Genomic DNA, 21,563 nt, shown 5'->3' on the forward strand with positions numbered 1-21,563 from the left:
GTGTAAGAGTCACCCAGGTGGTACTGGTTTTGAAGGCATGAAAGGGTGATGGAGAGCAGCTGAGGCTTGGCACTAGGCAAGGTCACTGGTGAAGGTGCGGCCTCAGTAGCAGACAGTGACCCAAGATTAAAGGGGTCATGTAAAGAAGCTGGGGCTTGGCACCATGAAGAGAGCCCAGGAAAGGCCACTGGTGAAAGTGCAGCCCAGATGCAGCACAAGGTCCTAGGAGTTTGGAGATGTCAGCCCCATGGGTCAACCACAAAGAACAGCAGCAGCAGTGGAGTGGAGCCTGCCCCAGCTTAGAATACAAGCTGTGTGTGCTGCAGAGGGCGACCCAAGCCCGTGGAGGAAGAAAGAAGATCATGAGTGAATCCCAGATATTGGACACTGAGTTATTTACACAGTTGGAGTTTGGTTTTGCTTTGATCTGATTGTGACTATGCCCTGGTTCTTCCTCTTGAAATAATAAAGTATTTAACTTAATCTTGATTTTATAGGAACCCATAGTTGTGAGACTTTGGATTTTAAAAGATGCTTTGGATTTTTAAACAGGCTGAACTCTTTTTTTTAAAGATTCATTTTAAATATGTATATGTACATATGTGTGCATCTGTGAACACATCTGTACATGTATGTTAGTGCTGGTGCCCTGTGAGGCCAGAGGTACCAGATTCCTTGAAGCTGGAGTTACATGCTGTTGTAAGCTGTGGGTACTGGGAATCAAACTTGGGTCCTCCATAAGAGCAGTATGTGTTCTTAACTACTGAGCTATCTCTCCAGCTCCAGGCTGAACTTTTTTTTTCAATTTTCCCAAACTGAGGACCGAACCCAGGGCCTTGTGCTTGCTAGGCAAGCGCTCTACCACTGAGCTAAATCCCCAACCCTCAGGCTGAACTTTTAAAGTGTTTGAATTTGTAAGACTGGGGAATTTTTGAAGTTTGCAAAAAAAAAATTTTTGTTGTTTTGTTTTTTGTTTTTTGTTTTTTTTTCCAGACAGGGTTTCTCTGTGTAGCTTTGCGCCTTTCCTGGATCTCACTCTGTAGACCAGGCTGGCCTTGGACTCACAAAGATCCACCTGCCTCTGTCTCCCAAGTGCTGGGATTAAAGGCATGCGCCACCACCGCCTGGCTAAAGTTTGTAAAATGTTTTCTATTGTAATGTTTATATTAATGTTTGCTCTTGGGGATGAACAAGGAAAGGTTAGGCTTGTGGCTTAACAGTGATGTGCTTGTGTGAAGCTGACAAAGGTTAGTTGTGCTGGCTGTTTTATATCAACTTGACACAAACTAGAGTCAGAGAGGAGAGACCGCATTTGAGAAATACCTTCCTAGGATCAGGCTGTAGACAAGCCGGTAGGGCATTCTCTTAATCAGTGACTGATGGGGGAGGGCCCAGCCCATTGTGGGTGCTGCCACCCCTAGGCTGGTGGTCCTGGGTTCTATAAGAAAGCAGGCTGAGCAAACCATGAGAAGCCAGTAAACAGGCCCCTCCATGGCCTGTGCATCAGCTCCTGCCTCCAGGTTCCTGGCCTGTTTGAGTTCCTGTCCTGACCTTTTTCAGTGATGAACAGTGATTCGGAAGTACAAACCAAATAAACCCTTTCCTCCCCAATCTGGTTTTGGTCATGGTGTTTCATCACAGCAATAGATACCCTGACTAGGACAGTCCATTAAGAAGGTCCTGGAGGTCAGGCTGTGTTGGCACAAACCTTTAATCCCAGCACTTGGCCCCTCACCAGCATGGTCTTACCTTAGTTCACTACACCCTCAGCAGTATAATCTCCAGGAACTCATATTCTGAAGTTTTGGGGTTAGGACTTGAACCTGAGTCCTGTGGGGAATGCAACTCAGCCCAGGCATCCTATATTCAGCGTCTGGCTGTAGTTAGCACTGAGTTGCTAGGCTAAGACTTTGTGGAGAGGAAACCATCTTCTGCAACTGAAGTTACTCAAACACCATGCATGAAGGCATGAATTCTAACCTCTTACTCAGGATTTGGTGATGAAAAAGGCTTCTAGGCCAGCGAGATGAGTCAGTAGGTAAGACCACTTGACTTGAAAGCCTGGAATATGCAGGATGGAAGGAGAGAACCAACTCCTGAAAGTTGTCCTCTGACTCTACCCATGTGGCATGTACACACACACACACACACACACACACACATACACACACACACACACACACACACACACACACACACACACACACACACAAATAAATATAATAAAAGTTGAAAAACGGCCAGGTGGTGGCAGCACACGCCCTTAATCCCAGCACTTGGGAGGCAGAGCCAGGCAGATCTCTGAGTTCGAGGCCAGCCTGGTCTACACAGCGAGATTCAGGACAGGCACCAAAACTACACAGAGAAACCCTGTCTCGGAGAAAAAAAAAAAAAAAAAAGAAAGAAAAAAAGAAAAAAAAAAGTTGAAAAACAAAAAAATAAAAAGGCCCCTTGACTACACCCTGAAATGTTGCTCTGGACATTTGACAGCACATTCAATTATTCAAAATTAGCACCACAAAATGATGAGGTCAATAAAATAGGAAACACTATTTTGTATTTTAAAAATGAAGGCAAGGCAGGTGGTGGTGGCACATGATGTGAATCCCAGCACTCGGGAGGCAGAGGCCAGCAGATGAGTTCAAGGCCTCAAGAGTTCAACGCTCTATATAGTGAGTTGGAGGACAGTCAAAGCTACATAGTGAGTCCCTGTCTCAAAAAAACTAAAAATAACCAAAAATGAAAAAAAAGGCATTTGAGTTCCTTGCTAGCGATGATGTGGTGGTAGGGTGCTGGTGTTTCGGCTTCACCCCAGAACCTTGCGTTAATTCTCTCCTCTCAAGCCTTCCTGCTCCTCTGTGCTCCAGTGGCCTAAGGAGCTGCCACTGCTCAGGTACCTGTCCTTCATGAGGCTGTGGCTCACAGCCAAGAGTCTCCTGTGGCTGGCCGATTCCCACGGAGCAGAGGTGGGATCCTCACAGACACACTCTGACTTCATGTGCTCAGAGTCAACACAGGGAAGAAATTGTTCCTGGGCTCTGTGTTCTCCACAGGACAGTGAGGATGTGTGTGTGTGTGTGTGTGTGTGTATGCGCGTGCGTGCAGTGGTGGTTTACATTTATTTGTGGTGTTGGGGATCAAATCTAAGGCCCTGGTCATGCAAGGAAGGTGCTTTCTCTATATCCTTGCCTATTTAAAATGTTCAGTTTGTTTTTGATAGAGAGCCTTATGCAGTCCATGCTGGCCTGAACTCACAATTTTCTTCCCTCAGCTGCCTGAGTGCTAAAATTACAGGCATTTGCCACCACATCTGCCTAAGTCTTAAATATTGTGTGTGCATGTATGTGTGCATTATATGCCAGTGTGGGCCCATGTGTGTACAGATGTGTCCATGTACCATCGTGTGGCGTCAACACCGGGTGGCTGTAACTCGGGCGGCTGTAACTCGGGCCTGGACAGCAAGCACGTCACCCACTGAGCCGTGTCTCCACCCTCCAAATATTCCTGTGTTGGGGGTAGGTGGGGTTTGAGACAGGGTCTCATTATGTAACTCTGGTTGGCCCCAGGCTGGTCCCAACCTCACAGAGTTCTTCTGGGATTAAAGGGAGGTGCCACCATGTCTGGCCCTTGACGTATTCATAACCATGGCCAAGATCCATAGCATGCAATAGAGGGAATTGTGCCCACCTGGTCCTCCATGGCAAGGTAACAGGAGCCATAGGCAGAGAAATTAATCAGTGAGATGAGAAATCAGACTATAGCTGCCTTGGGTATGGAGGTAGGACCAAAGGAAGGGTGTAGGGGTCTTTATAGGGTGAAGAAATGCTTGCTAGAAGTGTACTTAGTACACTGACTCAGACTTGATTCTCAGGATGCTAGGACCTTTATTTCACCACACTGAGGAGTGAGTACACCTCATTAAAACAAAACAAAACAAAAACCAGCAAGGGAAACAAAACAATTTGCAGGTCTGGGATAATGCTGTTTCCTGTCTCTCGCAGGCTAAGGCTGCCTCTAGGCCCTCTGGCCCCCTCCCTGAGCCAGACCTCTGCCGAGGAATTTAGTTCTGCTAACAACTGCAACAGCTTAGGCAGGTTGGTCTCCATGGTGGCAGAACCCACCTCTAAGAGGAAGTGAGTTGAGAGGAGTGTAATGGCTCAGTGTGTGAAGAGGCTTGCCCACGTCTGAGTTAGTTCCCTGAAATCCACATAAAGGTGGAAGAGGAGAACCAACTCCAAGTTGTCCTCTGACCTTCAGATGTTTGCTGTGGCATACATGGGCTCCCGCAACAATAATAATAAATTAAATTAAGAGATCAAGTTGGCAAATTTCATGGTCTTGGGAGACAGTGACACAGCCTAAGCATTCAACAATGAACGGCGGCTTGAAAGACTCAACAGTGCTTTGACACTGCCACCTAGTGTCGAGCTGCGCCTGCCTGAGGTTTTCTTCGCGGCTGGGCATGGTCAGTGCCCTTTGGATGTAGGGTTTTAGAGCCTCGAATGCTAAAGAGCAGAGAAGACTACATACTAGCACACCACTTTAACACCGCAAAATTTGGGACTTGCCCTCATTGGAGCAACTGCCATTGAGAGGGGCTGGACTGAGAACGCCCAAGCCGACCTAGTGGACACTGAAGTGTCCCTCCAGCAACTGTGGAGGGAAGGCTCTTCAAGCCAGCAGGGGGCTCACCTGTGCCTCCTGTCCGGGGAGGAGCCCGTGTGTCCGCAGAGTTTCCATAGCCTGGTCTCGCTCCAGCGACACAGCCTTCAGCAACGTCTCCTGCTTACACAGCGCCTTCTCTGTCTCCTGGAGCTTAGCAGCAACCTGGGAAAATGTCCATCTGTGGGCAGTGCTGGTCTTCAGGGCACAGAGACCAGGCACCCTCCTGCTTAAAAAGTGGACAGCAGGAGCAAGTGAACAGCCACAAGATCCAATATACAGGAAGCATTCAGATGCTAGGGCCACCTCCAACGGCGAGGGAGGACTTCCCTGTCCAGCTATAGTTAGTTTGCCCTGGCTGGGGAGGGCCAATCCCAGGGAGTAGGGACCATCTCAGCACTCCAAAACCCATGTCGCTGTTAAGAGAAACAGCTCATACAATAAATACATTTGGGCACAGGGCAGAGACTTATTGGTATTCAGACTGGCCTTGAACTTGGGATTCTCCTGCCTCCTTTTCTTGAGCAGCTGGGATTACAGGGCCTTATCACTACACCATCATGACTGTGATTCACTGCTATAAATTAACTGGTATTTGAGGTTCAGTGTTTTCTGAGTTAAAAAATAATATGGCAAGGGCCAAACCCATCTTGTACAGTACCGCATATACTCCACACCCAGAACTGCCCAACATACCTGATCTCTGGCCTTGGTCAGCCCTTGGATCAAAGTCTCTGATCTCTGGATCTGGTCTCGTTCAATATCATCACAGCGGCGCTGCCAGTCTAGGCCTAGCTGCACCTGGTCACGCTCCAGGCTCTGTTCCCTTTCCACTGCTAGGGACAGTTGCTGTTTGTACCTATAGACACAGTCCAATGACCCATGCTGTTGTAAAATATTTTAGGATGTGTTACATTGTTTATGCAGTGGAACATTTGTTTTAGTGATGCAAAGATGTGTTGCATTCTTGTTGTTTTGTTTCTTTTGTTTTTGAGACAGGGTTTCTCTGTGTAGTTTTGATGCCTGTTCTGGATCTTGCTCTGTAGCCCAGGTTGGCCACCTGGCTCTGCTTCCCAAGGTCTGGGATTAAAGGCGTACACCACCACCGCCCTGCTACATGTTGCATTCTTTTATGTTGCATTTCTTTAACTCTGTGAAGTTGTGTTACTGTGCCTGTCTAAAAGACCCGATGGTCTAATGAAGAGCTGCGTGGTCAGTAGCCAGGCAGCAGAAAGGACAGGTGGGGCTGGCAAGCAGTGGGAATAAAGAGAAGGAAAATCTGGGAAGAGGAGATTAAGGAGTGAGAAAAGGAGGAGGACTCCGGGGGCCAGCTACCCAGATACACAGCCAGCCACAGAGTAAGAAGTAAAGAAAGATAGGCAGAAACAGAGAAAGGTAAAAGCCCAGAGGCAAAAGGTAGATGGGATCATCTAAGTAAGGAAAGCTGGCTAGAAACAAGCCAAGCTAAGGTCAAGCATTCATAAGAAAAAATAAGCCTCCATGTGTATTTATTTGGGAGCTGGGTGGCAGGCTCCTCAAAAAGCAAAGAATAAAGAGTTAAAAAAAAATCCAACTACACCATGTTAACTTTCTTTCCTGGGGTCCCTTCAACATGAAGAGCAAAGGTGGAATGAGGATGAGGGGCTGACATAATGCCCCTCCATGTCCTTCCCATCTCAAGTGTAGTTTGTGCCGAGGAAAGATGCATGTGGGGAGAAGGTGTCCTCTGAGAGACCTGGAGGAACAACAGCACCTGTGGACAAGTGGGCAGACATTAAGACTCATCAAATGCTGGAGGGAGATGGCCACATTCAGCAGAGAGCCAGTGTGCAAACAGAGAAGGGAAGCTGTCAGACCTAAGCCAGGGCTGTTATATCCTCTGAACAGAGACCTGAGAGGCAACTGGAGCATGTGCCACTGGACCACGGAGGCTGGGAAGGCATGAGGAGCAGAGGGTCCGGGCCAGAGTGGTCTGTGCACAAGGGGGACAAACAGGCCTGTGTGTGCACAAGACAGCATGGTCAGGGAGAAGCCAGGACAACCCTGTGTGCACAAGACAGCACGGTCAGGGAGAAGCCAGGACAACCCTGTGTGCAAAAGACAGCATGGTCAGGGAGAAGCCAGGACAACCCTAAGTGCAGGCCACTTGATGCATAACTTCGCAGCACAGCTAAAGACAGAGCTGAGAGGGAGCCATGTCCAAGCACGGCTGGAAGTCTACACTTTTCTGTAACTGACAGGATCAGTAGGCAGATCACAAGGAATGGGGGACAAGGATACTGTTACCCATCAGTGTGGTATAGGTCACATTTTCAGAGCTCAGACTGCAACAAGAGCATGTTTTATCCTTTTTTTTTTCCTTTTTTTTCCCCCAGACAGTGTTTCTCAGTGTAGTTTTGGTGCCTGTCCTGGATCTCGCTCTGTAGACCAGGCTGGCCTCGAACTTACAGAGATCCACTTGCCTTTGCCTCCCCAGTGCTGGGATTAAAGGACACCACCGCTCGGCATGTTATATCTTTTAGGTCTACTTAGCCAGCCATCAGGGCAAAGAATATTCCAAAGCAAATTGCAGAGGAAATCAATTGTACAAGGTGCATTCTGCATGCACAGCAGGGCTAGGTCAGAATCATTGTCAAATGGTGCCTGGGACTAAAATCGCCAGATAGGCAATACGGTTCTAAACCATCTGCTGACTAGAGAGGAACATACAAGGAGACTTAGTATTTTAGGTGAATAACACCAGAATTTGCTGGGTGTAGCTAATCTGTGTTTCAAAGGAAACTTTTAACACGAAGTACATCTGATGGAAGGAAGGATGTCTCAGAGTTAATCATCGTGGTTCCACTCTCAGGACCAATTAAAACAATAAACAAACCCAGAGGAAATAGAAGAAAAACAGTAAAACAACTGAGAACAAAAAAAAAAATTGAAAAAAATCAAATTGAAAAGCTGGTTCTTTACAAAGATCATCAAAATCAATAGAACTGATAAGCCTCTAAGTAAGGCTGATCTGGGGTAAAGGAGAGACCATCAAATGGCCACTGTCATGAACAAGAAGGGCACATGCAGTAGGGTACCAGGAACCAGGAACAGGGCCAACAACTAGATGAAGTGGACAGATGGACACAAAGTACCAAAATGGACAGAAAAAATATCAGAGAGGAAAATCTTTAAAAAAAAAAAAAAAAAAAAAAAAAAAGCAGCTAGCTGGGCAATGGTGGTGCACGCCTTTAATCCCAGCACTTGGGAAGCAGAGGCAGGTGGATCTCTGTGAGTTCGAGGCCAGCCTGGTCTACAGAGCGATAGACTCAAGCATCACAAGACTATTGAGCATCAAAAAGAATCTGCAGCATCCAAACCTGAAAGTGATAAAAATGAAGAAGCCACATTGTAGGCCTCCACTCAGTCCAGGCAGACCCACCCTAGAGCAGTCAGGGCAGACCTGAAGGGGGCTGGGTTAGAGAGTGGTAGGGTACACCTGTATATGTCCATCCAGATCCATCATATGGACATTGCTTTATATCTGATTGATTTGATTACATCATGGAAAATAGGCCCTTATCCTCATTCAAGCATATGCTCTTTTTGTTTGTTTTGTTTTGTTTTTGTTTTTTTCAAGCAGGTTTTCTCTGTTAAACAGTCCTGGCTGTTCTGGAACTCTGTAGACCAGGCTGACCTCGAACTCATAGAGATCCACCTGCTTCTGCCTCCCGAGTGATGAGATTAAAGGTGTGTGCCACCACTGCCAGGCTCAAGCATATGCTCACAATGAACAGGGAACATATTTTCAATTTTTTTTTTTTTTTGGTGACAGAGTCCCTCTATGTACCTTGGCTGTTCTGGAATGCTATGCGGATCAAGTTGGCCTTGAACTCATGGCAATCTGCCTGCCTGTGCCTCTGCTTACACCACACCAGCCCTTCAACTGCTTTCCTCCAAGACTGAGAGTCTTCATCTCAAGGGTATCTGGGCGCGCCCTCTTGGCTTGGATGTTTGCTCTCTTTGCCACCATGATCCACTTGCACCTCTTACCATTCCTCCCCCAGAGAATGCAGGGCCACGGTTGTTTTCTGCAGTTCCAATCCTGAGGACCTGTAACGGTTCCTGTCTGCAGAAGGCATTCAGCACGGTGCTGCCTTGGGGACAGTACCTGTCTATGTCCTTCTGGAACTTGGCCACCTGTGCCTTGAGCTTCACCTCTTCTTTCTGTAGCATCTGAACCTGAAGGTCTTTGGAGACAGCCTCCTTGGACATCTGAGTGATCTGGGCATCCCAGGCAGCTTTCAAAGCTGCCGCGTCTTCTCGAAGTCTACACAGGAAGAAGTGTGTAAACACAGCTGGGGTCCCTTATACTCCCTCATGTGCCTGTACAGACTCCGAAGAATGCACACATAGTTGCCCAGCCCTCATAGAAAAGCCACATTAGAAGCCAAACCATTGTCTACATTAAGACCATGGTTCTACTCAGTAAGAAATGTTGAGCTGGAAATAGTGGCGCACGCCTTTAATCCCAGCACTCAGGAGACAGAGGCAGGAGGGTCTCTATGAGTTTTAGGCCAGTCTGGTCTACAAAGCAAGTTCCAGGACAGCCAGGACTCTGTTACACAGAGAAACCCTGTCTTGAAAAACAAAACAAGAAAAGGAAATGTCTAGCAGCCAGCCATGCAAATGTTAACTAACTGACTATAAAGGGCCAACTATGCAGGGTGGGAAGGCGATCTGTACCTGCAGCCTATGGGATTGAAGATCGCGGAGGTGCCCCTTCACTGGGCCCATCACAGCACCTGACACATTCCAATGACAGGTAAAAGGAGAGTCGAGTCCACTCACCAGCTTGGCAGTAAAGTGCTGCTAGAAGAGCCACTCAAATGGACAGGGACTCTCTGTGTAGCCCTGGCTGTCACAGAACTCCCTCTGTAAACAAGGCTGGCCTCAAACCCACAGAGATGCTCCTGTCTCTGCCTCCCCCGCGCTGGGATCAAAGGTGAGTGCCATGATCAACTGGCCAATTTAAATTTTTTTCTTTTTTTTCTTTATGCATATGGGTATTTTGTCTGCATGTGGGTGCTGAGGCTTGAACTCGGATATCCTGAAAGAGTAGTCAGCACTCTTAACCACTGAGCCATCTCTCTAGCCCATGTGGAATAAGCTTTAATTTTCTATAATTCATAGCTCTAAGAACTACTTCTTCCCTTTGGTAGAAATGTAATTTGGCAGTGATTTTTCTTGTTAAGAAAAAAAAAGAGATAGAAATACCCCCATCCCAAAGAAATATGCAGTTGCTAAGTCTGGGAACATTTGCAAATGGCATGACTTCAGTGTTTCTACTGAACACAGTGTCTCCATGGCCATTTCCTCACCACTCAGGACGGGGGCTCTGCACTGCACACCCAGAGCTGTTACAGCAGTTCCTTCAGCACTCACAGTTCCCTGACACAAGTGGAGCAGGTTGCCCAAACACTCTGGCCGGGATGAAATACTGGAAAGCAGCTGGTGTACTGGAGCAAACCTGTAATCCCAGCACTGGATAGGCTAAGGTAAAATAGAGGCTTCCAGACCAGCCAAGGCTACATAGGGAGACCTCATCTTTAAACAACAACAAAATGTTAAGCCCAGAGCTGTATGGTCCTGAAATTCCAATTCTGTTCATATCCACAAGAGAATTGGAAGCAAAGTCCATAGAGGAGATCTGCACAGTTGTGTTCACGGCAGCGTCACTCCTAAGAGTCGGAGTGGAGGCAGCCGTACATGCAGAGGGGAAGAGACTGTCACCCGTCCACACTGGGGTATCCTTCAGCCTTAAAGGAAGAAACCCTGACTTAATAACCACTGTACTCCATAGCGCAAATAATTAAAATAGTTAACTTGTGCTATGCATGGTATTTTCGTGTGTATGTGCAGGAGTATGAATGAGGAATTTTTGGGTGTGGGTGCATGTGCACAATAGGTCAGATGTCAACCCTGGATGATGGTCTTCAGGAGCATCTGCCTTGATTTTGGGGATAAAGTCTTTCAATGGGACCTGCAACTCGATAATTATGTTAGGCTAGCTAGCCAATGAGTTCCCCATGACTTCTGGAGATGTATATTTTGATACAATCACAATGATTTAAAAGAGAATGGCATTCTACAAATGTGGGTGAACCTTGAGGACTTGAATCTCTGTGACAGGCCAGTCATATAAGGGCAAGTATCATAAGATTACAATATGTGCTGTTCCTAGAGTTAGCAAATGCACAGAGAAAGCAGATAGGGGGAAGCTATGCTGAATGGGAACATCCCTTCTAGTGCTGAATGGGAATGGCCCTGCAAATGGATGGCATCCATCATATACTGAAGCCACTGAAATTTACACTAAAATCAATTAAGTCTGAGCCTTGCCAGACATGGTGGTACACACCTATAACCCAAGCACTTGGGAAGTTGAGGCAGAAAGATAAGTTAGATGGCAGCCTGGGCTACACATCAAGACCCTGTCTAAGAAGAGTGGGGGATGGTATGGTGGCATATGCTTGCAGTCTTGGCACTTGGGAGGTGGAGGCACAAGGATTATAAATTTAAGGGCAACTTAGGAAACATTTAAGAGAAATGGCTAGGCTAGGTGGTGGAGGCGCATGCCTCTACTCCCAGCACTCCGGAGGCAGAAGCAGGCAAATCTCTGTGAGTTCAAGGTCAGCCTGGTCTACAGAGTGAGTTCCAGGACAGAGAGGACTACACAGAGAAACCCTGTCTTGAAAAAACAAATAAACAAACAAGAGAGAGAGAGCGAGAAACGGCCAGAAAAAAAAAAAAAAATGTCCAGAAAGCCCCTCAAGCCCCTCCCACCTGCTGCACACAATTTCTCTGGGTCTAAAATGGCCCCTGCCTGCCCAGGCACAGGTACACAGGGCTGTTGGGCAAGGCAGGCCAGAGGCCTCGGCTCACTTGTCAATCAGAGCATTCTTCTCCTTGACATCGTCAGCTCGAGTCCACTCCGCTCTGCGCAGTTGTCCCTCGAGGGTTTCACGGTGGGCTTGGAGCTCCAGCACCCTGGCCTCCAGTGCTTGCAGCTGCTCTGCATGGGCGCCCTTCACTGCGGCCAGCACCATGTCTTTCTCCCTGGCCTGACGGTCAAGCTCTTCATATCTGAAACACATAGAAGGGTCCCACCGTGGCTCACTCGGTGCCCTGGAACCTTCCAAAGTGTTTGTCATTCTTTCTTACATGACAGTAGCCTCTGACAAGATGGCTGACTCTGCAGGCAGCATCTGCCTGCTCTTAGCTTTGTAGGAGTAACTTGTGGGGTGAGCTTGCTTTTCCTATGTAAGCAGCTATTCTTAGATGACAGGCTCTTGGACACCCCCCAAAGCTCACTAGACAGACACCAAAACAGGCTCACAAAGCACTTTTAGCACACCACCAAGCTTTGTGACCAGCCCATGAGGAACACAGATGCTCCCTGACTCCCAGATGGGCAGATTCCTGAAAGCTCTCTTAGTTTATCAGTTTGTCTGAACTGCACAAATCATGACATGAGAAAACACAAGAGAATCTGTCCCCTCCTCGTCCTCCCTCCACAGCACAGCATCTTCCCAAGCACCTACATGTGCGTAGCTAGTTACTGTGTTTCCTCTGAAAGAGAAAGTAAATGATCTTGCCCTGGGGGATGAAACCCTAGGGCTGAGCTTCTTCTAGGTGGGATCATTCACGGGCCTCTCACCTCATCCCTAACCCTACTTCATGAAGCTACCTTGCTGACTGTGCTGTTCCAGCATCTCCTGAACCCCACTACAGCCTGCGGGAGGGGCAATGCTTCAATTGCCCTGTTGAAGTCTCCACCTTGAGACAACACACCATCTACTTCCTGAGTGTCCCAGTCACCTGGCAACATGAAGCACCTGCTGCTGTTGGCTGGGTCCCAACTTACACTGGTCACAGCAGAAAAAAAAGAGAGCTCAGAGAATCTACATCCATGACAGTAAGAGGTGACTGTCAACATGGTAAAGTTTGGGGCTACAATCTAAAATTTAGTTAATAAAACGTCCAAGTTTTAAATGTTAACTTTTAATTTTTTAAATATTTATTTATTTAGTAGTGGGCATGTGTGTGTGGAGTCAGTTTTCTTCTTTAAGCCTGTGGGTTCCAGGGAGGAAATTGAGGTCACCCGCTGTAGTGGCAAGAGGCTATGCACAGAGCAATCTCACTTGCCCATAAAAGTTAACTTTTAACTAAGATTATACTTTTTAAAAGTCTGTTTTGGCATTGGAGATTGAATCCAGACTTTCTGGCATGCTAAGCTTGTGTTTTACCAATGACATGGAGTCCTGGCTCTTAAAATGTTTTGAGTTTTGAGAGACTGAAAGTCTAACCCTCTCTGAGGAAGTAAAGTATGGAGCCAAAGCGTCACATAGCACAGGCACCCGTCACAGGGCCCTGGTCTCCAGTGACTAGGACCCAGACTCTTCCAGAGGCACCCACCCAGGCACAAATACTCACTTCCTCCTGAAGGTCTCCTCGGCTCTCTTCCGGGCCAGCTGTAGGGAGTGAAGCTTCTCCTCCAAGTCCTTTATCCTAAACAAAAACTGCATCAGTGAAGAGCACTTACACAAGAGACCCAAGAGCAGAGGGGGGATAAGCCAGGAAGGCAGAGCCACAAGGATCTGGTCCCGATGGCCACAGTGCCTTGGGAGGAGAACCACGCACCGAGCATCCTTCATGGCCTCCAGACCCTGGAGCTCCAGGGTGTGGCCCTGCAGCTTCCTCTCCAACTCCATGTGCTCTGCTTCTGCCTTCTGCAGACTCTCTGCTGCCTGTGCTCCAGCTTCTCTCAGAGCCTGCAGCTCTTTGTTTAGTAGTTTTACCTGAGAAAGATTGGAAAGTTCCAAGGGAGTGGCTGGGCAGGAGGAACAGTGTGATGCTCTGCAGCTCAGGGTGGTTACAGCTGCCAACAGTGAACTGAGAGCTGGAAAGATGCACGAGCCCTGGCAGGGACAAAAGCCCTGGCGGGGACAGTTACCTTGAGCTCATGGGTCAAGACCACACTGCTCATGTCATCGGCCCTCAGTTGGAACTCATGCTCCCTTCTCTGCATTTCAGATTCAAACTCCAGCAGCAGCTCCTGGAACAAAAGATTCAGGAGTGAAGGAGAGTAGCTACCTCAAACACCTCAGCTCAGGTGGTCACCGTCTGTGGTCATATTCTATTTGTATGTTAATAAATAAAGTTTGCCTGGAGATCAGAGGTCATAGCGAGCCATAAACAGAAGTCACGCCCTTAATCCCGATCACGTGGCAGACAGAGTCTCTGTGTGGTCAAGGACACAGCCAAGCTGGCGACACACACCTTTAATCCAGTGCCAACCATAGAGACCTGGAGGTCTGTATAGACAGGCAGTGACAAGGAAGTGATGTGGCTGGGCTTAGAGCCAATGAGAAGACAAAACAGGAAAGCAATAAAAGCACAGGTTAGACAGGAAGAAGCCCGCTGGGGCGTGGTGGTAAGCTAAAGCTAGTCATGGCTATTCGCTATTTCTCTGCTCTCTTTGGCTATTACACCTGTATTTGGCTGTGTTTCTTATTTAATAAGACTGTTTAGAAATTTGTCTAAACTGCTCATCATGAGCAGCAATGTTTTACAGTACGTACAGAAGTGTTCTGCTCCACACACATGACAGTTTCTATGAAAGACAAAGACTTAGGGTTCTACTACCGTTCTTCAGCATGTGTCTTCATAGCTCTTTGGTTTTTATTATGTTAGAATGCTTAATTTTAAAAATTTCTGTCAGATGCCAGGTGGTGGTGGTGGTGGTGGTGTGGGGGGGTGGTGGTGCACACCTTTAGTCCCAGCACTCGGAGGCTGAGGCAGGTGGATCTCTAAGTTCTTCGAGACCAGCCTGATCTACAGAACGAGTTCTAGGACAGCTAAGGCTATACAGAGAAACCCTGCTTCAAAAGACAAAACAACTGTGGTCTGATGGATCACTTATGTTTCATTAAAAAAAAACAACAACAAAAACTTGTTAGGTTGGCGAGATGACTCCGGAGGTAAAGGCACCCACCCTCAATCTGAACTTGTGAGTGAGATCCTTGGAACCCGAATGAGAGAATCCTACAAGTCCATCCTCTAACCTCTATGTACTTGGCCCCACACACTCCAAATAAAATTAACAGGGACTAAGAAGGATGGCTCAGGATGCTGAGCAGCAGTGGCACACGCCTTTAATCCCAGCACTTAGGAGGCAGAGCCAGGTGGATCTCTGTGAGTTTCGAGGCCAGCCTGGTCTACGGAGCAAGATCCAGGACAGGCACCAAAACTACAGAGAAACCCTGTCTCGAAAAACCAAAAAAAGAAAAAAAAGGAAGATGGCTCAGCGGTTAGGGTGCTTGTTTTTGCAGAGGATCCAAGTTCAGTTCTCAGCACCACCACTGGTGGCTCACAAGAGCCTGTATATCGGAGATCCAACACTCTCCCATACAAATTCTCTCTCTCTCTTTTTCTCTCTCTCTCTGTGTTTTTTTTTTTTTTTTTTTTGTTGTTGTTGTTTGTTTGTTTGTTTTTTGGTTTTTTGAGACAGGGTTTCTTTGTGAAATAGTCCTGGCTGTCATGGAACTCACTCTGTAGACCAGGCTGGCCTTGAACTCACAGAGATCCACCTGCCTCTGCCTCCAGAGTGCTGGGATTAAAGGCCTGCGCTACCACAGCCCGGCTCTCTCTCTCTTACACACACATACATAAACAAAAGAAGTAAAAAATTAAATGAATTTTGGTTTGTGATTAAGACAAAAATTAAAAAATAACTTCACATTTATTAATACATATATGAGTATTTTGCTTGCACGTATGTCTGTGCACCACACGTGTGCCTGGTGCCCTTAGAGGCCAGAAGGCATCAGATCCCCTGGAACTGGAGTTACAGTTAGTTGTGAGCTTGTGGTGGTATTGTGTTCCCCAAAATATTGTGTACCCTAATAAACTTATCTGGGGTCAAAGAACAGAACAGCCACTAGATACAGAGGCTAGAAAATGGTGGCACTCACACCTTTAATCCTAGCATTCCAGAGGCAGAAATCCTTCTGGATCTCTGTGAGTTCAAGGCCACACTGGAAACAGCCAGGCATGGTGACTCACACCTTTAATCCCACGGAGTAATGGCAGGGAGCAGAAAGGTATATAAGGTGTGAGGACCAGAAACTAGAAGCATTTGGCTGGTTAAGCTTTTAGGCTTTGAGCAGCACAGTTCAGCTGAGATTCATTTGGATGAGGACTGAGAAGCTTCCAGTCTGAGGAAAGAGGATCAGCTGAGGAACTGGCAAGGTGAGGTAGCTGTGGCTTGTTCTGCTTCTCTGATCTTCCAGCATTCACCCCAATAACTGGCTCCAGGTTTGATTTTATTAATAAGAACTTTGAAGAGTCATGCTACAGTGAGCTACCACATTGGTGCTGGGAATTGAACCTGGGTCCTCTGCTCTAAACCACTGAGCCATCTCTCCAGACCAAGGACAAAATTTATGAAATGGCTCTGAACAAACTTCTGTCATTCTGTACTTTATTTACATAAAGCACCCCTTCTCATCATTGATATCTAAATATCAACCAGCTCTGAAAAAACTTGAAGATGCTTAATGCTCTTACTATAAGATTCAGTCAAGATTTAACTGTGTGTAAAAATAAACAAGCACATCCATTTCATTTGTATGCAAATTTGCTTTCATTGTTAATAAATGGTTGAATTAAATGTTAACTAAAGTTTTGTTTGTCTTTTTTTTTTTTTTTTTTTTTGGTTTTTCGAGACAGGGTTTCTCTGCGCGTAGCTTTGTGCCTTTCCTGGAGCTCACTTGGTAGCCCAGGCTGGCCTCGAACTCACAGAGATCCGCCTGGCTCTGCCTCCCAAGTGCTGGGATTAAAGGCGTGCGCCACCACTGCCCGACTTGTCCTTGTTTTTGACAGGTTCTTACTATGTGGCACAGCCTGGCCTGGAACTCACTATGTAACTAAAAGACATTTTAAATGTGTATGAGTGTTGTGCCGGCATGCGTATCTATGCACTGCATGTGTGTCTGGTGTTTCCTTGCATCAGGTCTAATGGAACTGGGGTTACAGACAGTTGTGAGCTGCCATGTGGGTGCTGGGGATTGAACCCAGCTCCTCTGGAGGAGCAGCCAGAGCTCTTAGTTGCTGAGCTGTCTCTCCAGTCTTAAGTAACTTACTAATTAGACCAGGCTGGCCTCGGATTCACTACCTGTGCCTCTTAAGTGCTGGGGTTAAAGGTGTGCACTGCCAAGCCTGGCTCCCAAATAATTACTGTATTTTTGTACATTTATCATTTGCATGTGTGTGTGTTTGCATGTGTGCACACTTGTGGGAGGTCAGAGGACAACTTGCTGTAGGGTTCTCCACTTCTACCGCTGAGGTCTAGGGACTAGGATCGGATGGCAGGGCCGGCAACAAGTGCCTTGACTTAATGAACCATCTTGCCAGTCAACTGATTTTAAAATAAATTTATCTATGACTTATCACCAGTAAATGTGTGATTTGTATTTCTATTTTATATACATATACCCATATATATAAAGCTACATAAAAATTTCTCAGGTAAGTAGAGCAGTGGTGGCGCACGCCTTTAATCTTAGTACTCAGGAGGCAGAGGCAGGTGGATCTCTGTGAGTTCGAGGCCAGCCTGATCTACATAGTGAGTTCCAGGACAGCCAGGGCTACACAGAGAAATGCTGTCTCAAAAAACAAACAATCGCCGGGCGGTGGTGGCGCACGCCTTTAATCCCAGCACTCGGGAGGCAGAGCCAGGCGGATCTCTGTGAGTTCGAGGCCAGCCTGGGCTACCAAGTGAGTTCCAGGAAAGGCGCAAAGCTACACAGAGAAACCCTGTCTCGAAAAACCAAAAAAAAAAAAAAAAAAACAAACCAAAAACAAACAATCAAATAAAAATTCTCAGGTAAAATGGGATGATAAATGAAACCACCTTAAGAAGCCTCTCTCTGAGGGTGAGGCTCATGGGTGCCACCCTCAGAGGGGCTGGTTGACTCCTACAGTTCGGTTAGCATGCAGGCTACACAGCCATTGCTGTCAGGATAGCATACACATTCTGCACATTTCCTTTTCATTTCTCTGACATGATGAGTTCAGCCATGGGGTCCTTGGATCCTCCAGCTATCAGTAAACCAAAAGCCTCATTTCTTTATTAGCTAGTGTCAGGAATCCATCTCATTTTTGCTCAGCACAGGGCAAGAGCCCCTGGGAGAACTGAGTGCTCAGGAACTTATGACCTGGGCCCTGCCCTGCCCACCAGCAGACTTTGGCCCTGAAGGGCAGGCTGAGGGAGCACAGATGCAGCTGTGAGGGAGCTGCCCCCACCCCTACCCTGTGAAGCACACCATCCAGCTGGCAGACAGGCCCCATACAAACGTGTGCACTGCATGGATGCTGCACCTGCAGCTGCTCACCCACTGCTCAGGAAACTGTAGGAAGACAACTGAAAACTACATCTCACTTTGTCAGTCCATTGAAAGGTAAATGTGAAGTATGAATGGTCACAGGACTGACCTTACTGGAATCAGAATATTACAATCATTATTACAAATAACAAAATCATGGGGATATAGCTTAGTGGTAGGATGTTTGCCTGTCATGTGTGACAAAGAAGGAAGGAAGGAAGGGAGAGACTCTCAAAAGATTCAAACCCAAACCAACCAACTAACCAAACAATGACAACGAACCCACAAAATCATGAGACACTGGTTTTTCTGAACAAAACCCACAAGGAAAGTTCTGCAGGCTGTGGCTACCAGAGAACAGGGATCCATATTAGAACTTCAAGCCTGTGCTGCCACCTCCTGGTCAACATGACAGACAGAGAGACAGACATGGCCTGCCTCCACGGTGCTTTTGTTGTCAAGGTTCTGAGGACTGTGCACACACTTAGGATTTAGAGACAGGTCTCTGGATAAAACACAGAACCTCACACAATAGTCTGCCTCTCACTCTCCTCCTTGCATGTGCCCTTGTCTCAACAACTAGCAGTCAGCCTGTGTGCTCAAACCAAATTGAGGCCTCTGTCACACCGGCCTCTTCACCAGACCCATCGGATGTCCCACTGACTCCCCTGGCATGTCAAGAGTTGGCTTGTTCTCATCTACTAGGGCCTACTACCCAGGACGTCCGTCCCATCAGCCTGCTGGCTACTTCTCCCACTTCTGGACCAGGACATCCTCAGTCATGTCACTGCTCTGTACAAACACCCAACAGTTTCCCATGTTACCCAAGTTACTGCAAGGCCCTGCAGGCCCAGCTGTACCTGAACATTCATTCCTCCTATAAACTTGAACTCTAGCTTCTAGGTATCGCTGAGCACACAGGGAGGTACTTCTTCCTCCTGCTGAGTCTGTTCTGCATCACCCCACAGTGTCTAATGGCCCTTCTTGACCACTCTCTCTACTTGAAAGGTGAATCCAACCATGCCCCACTCCCGACCCTCCTCTCTCGTCCACCTTGAGAAGGCGAGGGCCCTGGACCTTATTCAGGTAGTTAACTGCTGCAAGATGTTCTTTGCTCTGTGAGGGCAGGCACATCTAGGTATGACAGGTATTTATGTCCAACCTAGAACCTAGAGAGCTACCAGCATGCAGTATGCATTCAGAAACATTTCTGAAATGAGTGAGTAAATGAGGTGGTATTGTGTTCCCCAAAATATTGTGCACCCTAATAAACTTATCTGGGGTCAGAGATAGAACAGCCACAATATTAAACATAAAGGTTAGGCAGTGGCAGCACATGCCTTTAATCCTCGCATTCCAGAGGCAGAAATCCATGTGTTCAAGGATACAGACAGGCATGGTAACTCACGCCTTTCATCCCAGAAAGCGAGCCTTTAATCCCAGGGAGTGAGGCAGAAAGCAGAAAGATATATAAGGCATGAGGACCAGCAACTAGAGGCATTTGGCTGGTTAAGCATTTGGCCTGATTAAGCATTCAGGCTTTTGAGCACCAATTCAGCTGAGACCCATTCTGGATGAGGACTCAGAGCCTCCAGTCTGAGGAAACAGGACCAGCTGAGGATCCGGCAATGTGAGGTAGCTGTGGCTTGTTCTGTCTCTCTGACCTTCCAGCATTCACCCCAATAACTGGCCTCAGGTTTGATTTTATTAATAAGAACTTTTAAGATTCTTGCTATAAGTAAATTTCCTCCAATGTCTGTGACCCAAAGGATTTTCTTTGGTCCACAGTATGTGATAAAATTAAACAGGCCAGTTACTAGGCATCGGTTGCTTCACTTTATAGGAAAAGAATCATTATTTCACTGAATCAGTTCTACTTTCAAGGCTGACCAACATGTGAGACTCTGGCCAAAACAGAAAGACAGGCGCTTGAGGAGCAGGACCATGTTTAAGAAACCCTCTCCTCAGTCGGTGGTGGTGGCTCATGCTTTCAATCTCAGCACTCAGGAGGCAGAGGCAGGTGGATCCCTGTGAGCTCGAGGCTAGCCTGAGCTAGTTCCAGGACAGCCAGAGCTGTTACACGGAGACACTGTGTCTCGAAAAACTAAAAAAAAAAAAAAAAAGAAAAAAAAAAAAAACACTTTCCTCACAACTACCCCCAATGCCAAGACTGCTCCAGGCCACAGAAGGCTGCTTTGGGCTGGAACAGCCAGCACACACTGGGCACATCTCTGCCTACCCTCCTGAAGCATCCAGAATTGGAGTCGTGCCATGCCAAAGTTTCTTGCTTCCAGAGGTAGGAATGCCACCTTGACAGCTACAGTACAGACCCACTTCCAACTGGCCTGCTTCCTGAATGCTGGTGGAATTAACCAGCTGCTGGATGCTCCTGCTGCCTCACTGCTGTGCCTCACTGCTGTTGGAAGCCACATCTTCCCTGCCATGGCAGACTGGGAGCCAGAAGGAGTCTCCCTCCCTTAAGATGCTTCTTGTCAGCTGTTTACTCACAATGAGGAGAAAAGAAATAAAAGTGAATGGATTTTAAGATGCTGAGGAAAGGCCGGGTGTGGTGGTCCACACCACTGATCCCACACTCAGGAGACAGAAGCAGGATGATCTCTGTGAGTTTGAGGCCAGAGCAAGTTCCAGGTCAGCTTGGGCTACATTGTGAGATCCTAACTGAAAACAAAAGAGGGTCAGGTGTGATGTCACATGACTGAAATCCCTGCCTTTGGGAGGCAGAGCAAGATGATTTCAGGGAGTCCGAGGACTACACAGTGACACTCTGTCACTTGTTTTGGAGATGTGATGTTTTAGCACATGCCTGGGCAGAGACCTGTGTAATGAAAGCAATTCTCAGTCAGGGCTCCCTCTACTGAGGTACTTCAGGTCAACCACCAAGGTGAACCGTCATGTCCACAGTGACAGGTGAGCCGTCATGTCCACAGTGACACTGTCACAGCCTCAGTGAATCAGGGGCAGCAACTAAATCCACTGGCAACATTTTGCATGTCAGAGGTTGGGAAGCAGAATCTGACAAAAACTCTGTGAAATTCAAGTGGCTGCGGCTCTGAACCTGTCACAGCCAAGACAGGCAACACATTTCTCACTTGGGTGTCATGAGTAAACTCCTGAGTAACTTACACTGCATGGCAGTAGAGTAGGTAGGGGAACATGACTACTACCTTCAAAAAAGCTTCCAGGTGTTTCCCCTTTCTTCTCCTTCTTCATTTTTGTTGTTGTTTTGTTGTTTGTTTTTGAGATGGGGTCCACTGTGTAGTCCTGGCTGGCTTGGAATTCACAGAGGTCCTCCTGCCTCTGCCTCCTGAATGCTGGGATTAAAGGTATGTGCCACCATACCTGGCAGCTGCCAGTTTTGAATGGGACCTGAAACATGAGAAGGCTCTCGAAGAGGTCAAGGCTGCTGTGCCTCCTGTTCCATCCCTTGGGCCATATAATCCACCAGATCCTGAG

General features: G+C 47.3%; 1 protein-coding gene across 6 annotated transcripts in view; it reads right to left on the reverse strand.

Annotated features, from left to right (window-relative positions):
- Positions 1-21,563, reverse strand: part of Ccdc57 (coiled-coil domain containing 57) — a 114,576-nt gene that overhangs the window by 73,494 nt on the left and 19,519 nt on the right. For 5 of the 6 annotated variants that reach the window (XR_013042009.1, XR_001579722.3, XM_006987647.4 and 2 more), the window contains 7 exons: positions 13,658-13,759; positions 13,345-13,502; positions 13,138-13,212; positions 11,587-11,787; positions 8,813-8,971; positions 5,359-5,521; positions 4,693-4,827 (listed from right to left, as the gene is read on the reverse strand). Coding sequence is in view for 4 of the 6 variants with exons in the window: in XM_006987647.4 (XP_006987709.1) it covers positions 4,693-4,827; positions 5,359-5,521; positions 8,813-8,971; positions 11,587-11,787; positions 13,138-13,212; positions 13,345-13,502; positions 13,658-13,759 (993 nt within the window). In the remaining 2 variants the exon portion in view is untranslated. The remainder of the gene's footprint in view (positions 1-4,692; positions 4,828-5,358; positions 5,522-8,812; positions 8,972-11,586; positions 11,788-13,137; positions 13,213-13,344; positions 13,503-13,657; positions 13,760-21,563) is intronic. The other variant, XM_042283237.2, reaches the window with a different exon arrangement.

This window comes from Peromyscus maniculatus, chromosome 8, assembly GCF_049852395.1.
Source record: "Peromyscus maniculatus bairdii isolate BWxNUB_F1_BW_parent chromosome 8, HU_Pman_BW_mat_3.1, whole genome shotgun sequence".
Classification (NCBI taxonomy): Eukaryota; Metazoa; Chordata; class Mammalia; order Rodentia; family Cricetidae; genus Peromyscus; species Peromyscus maniculatus.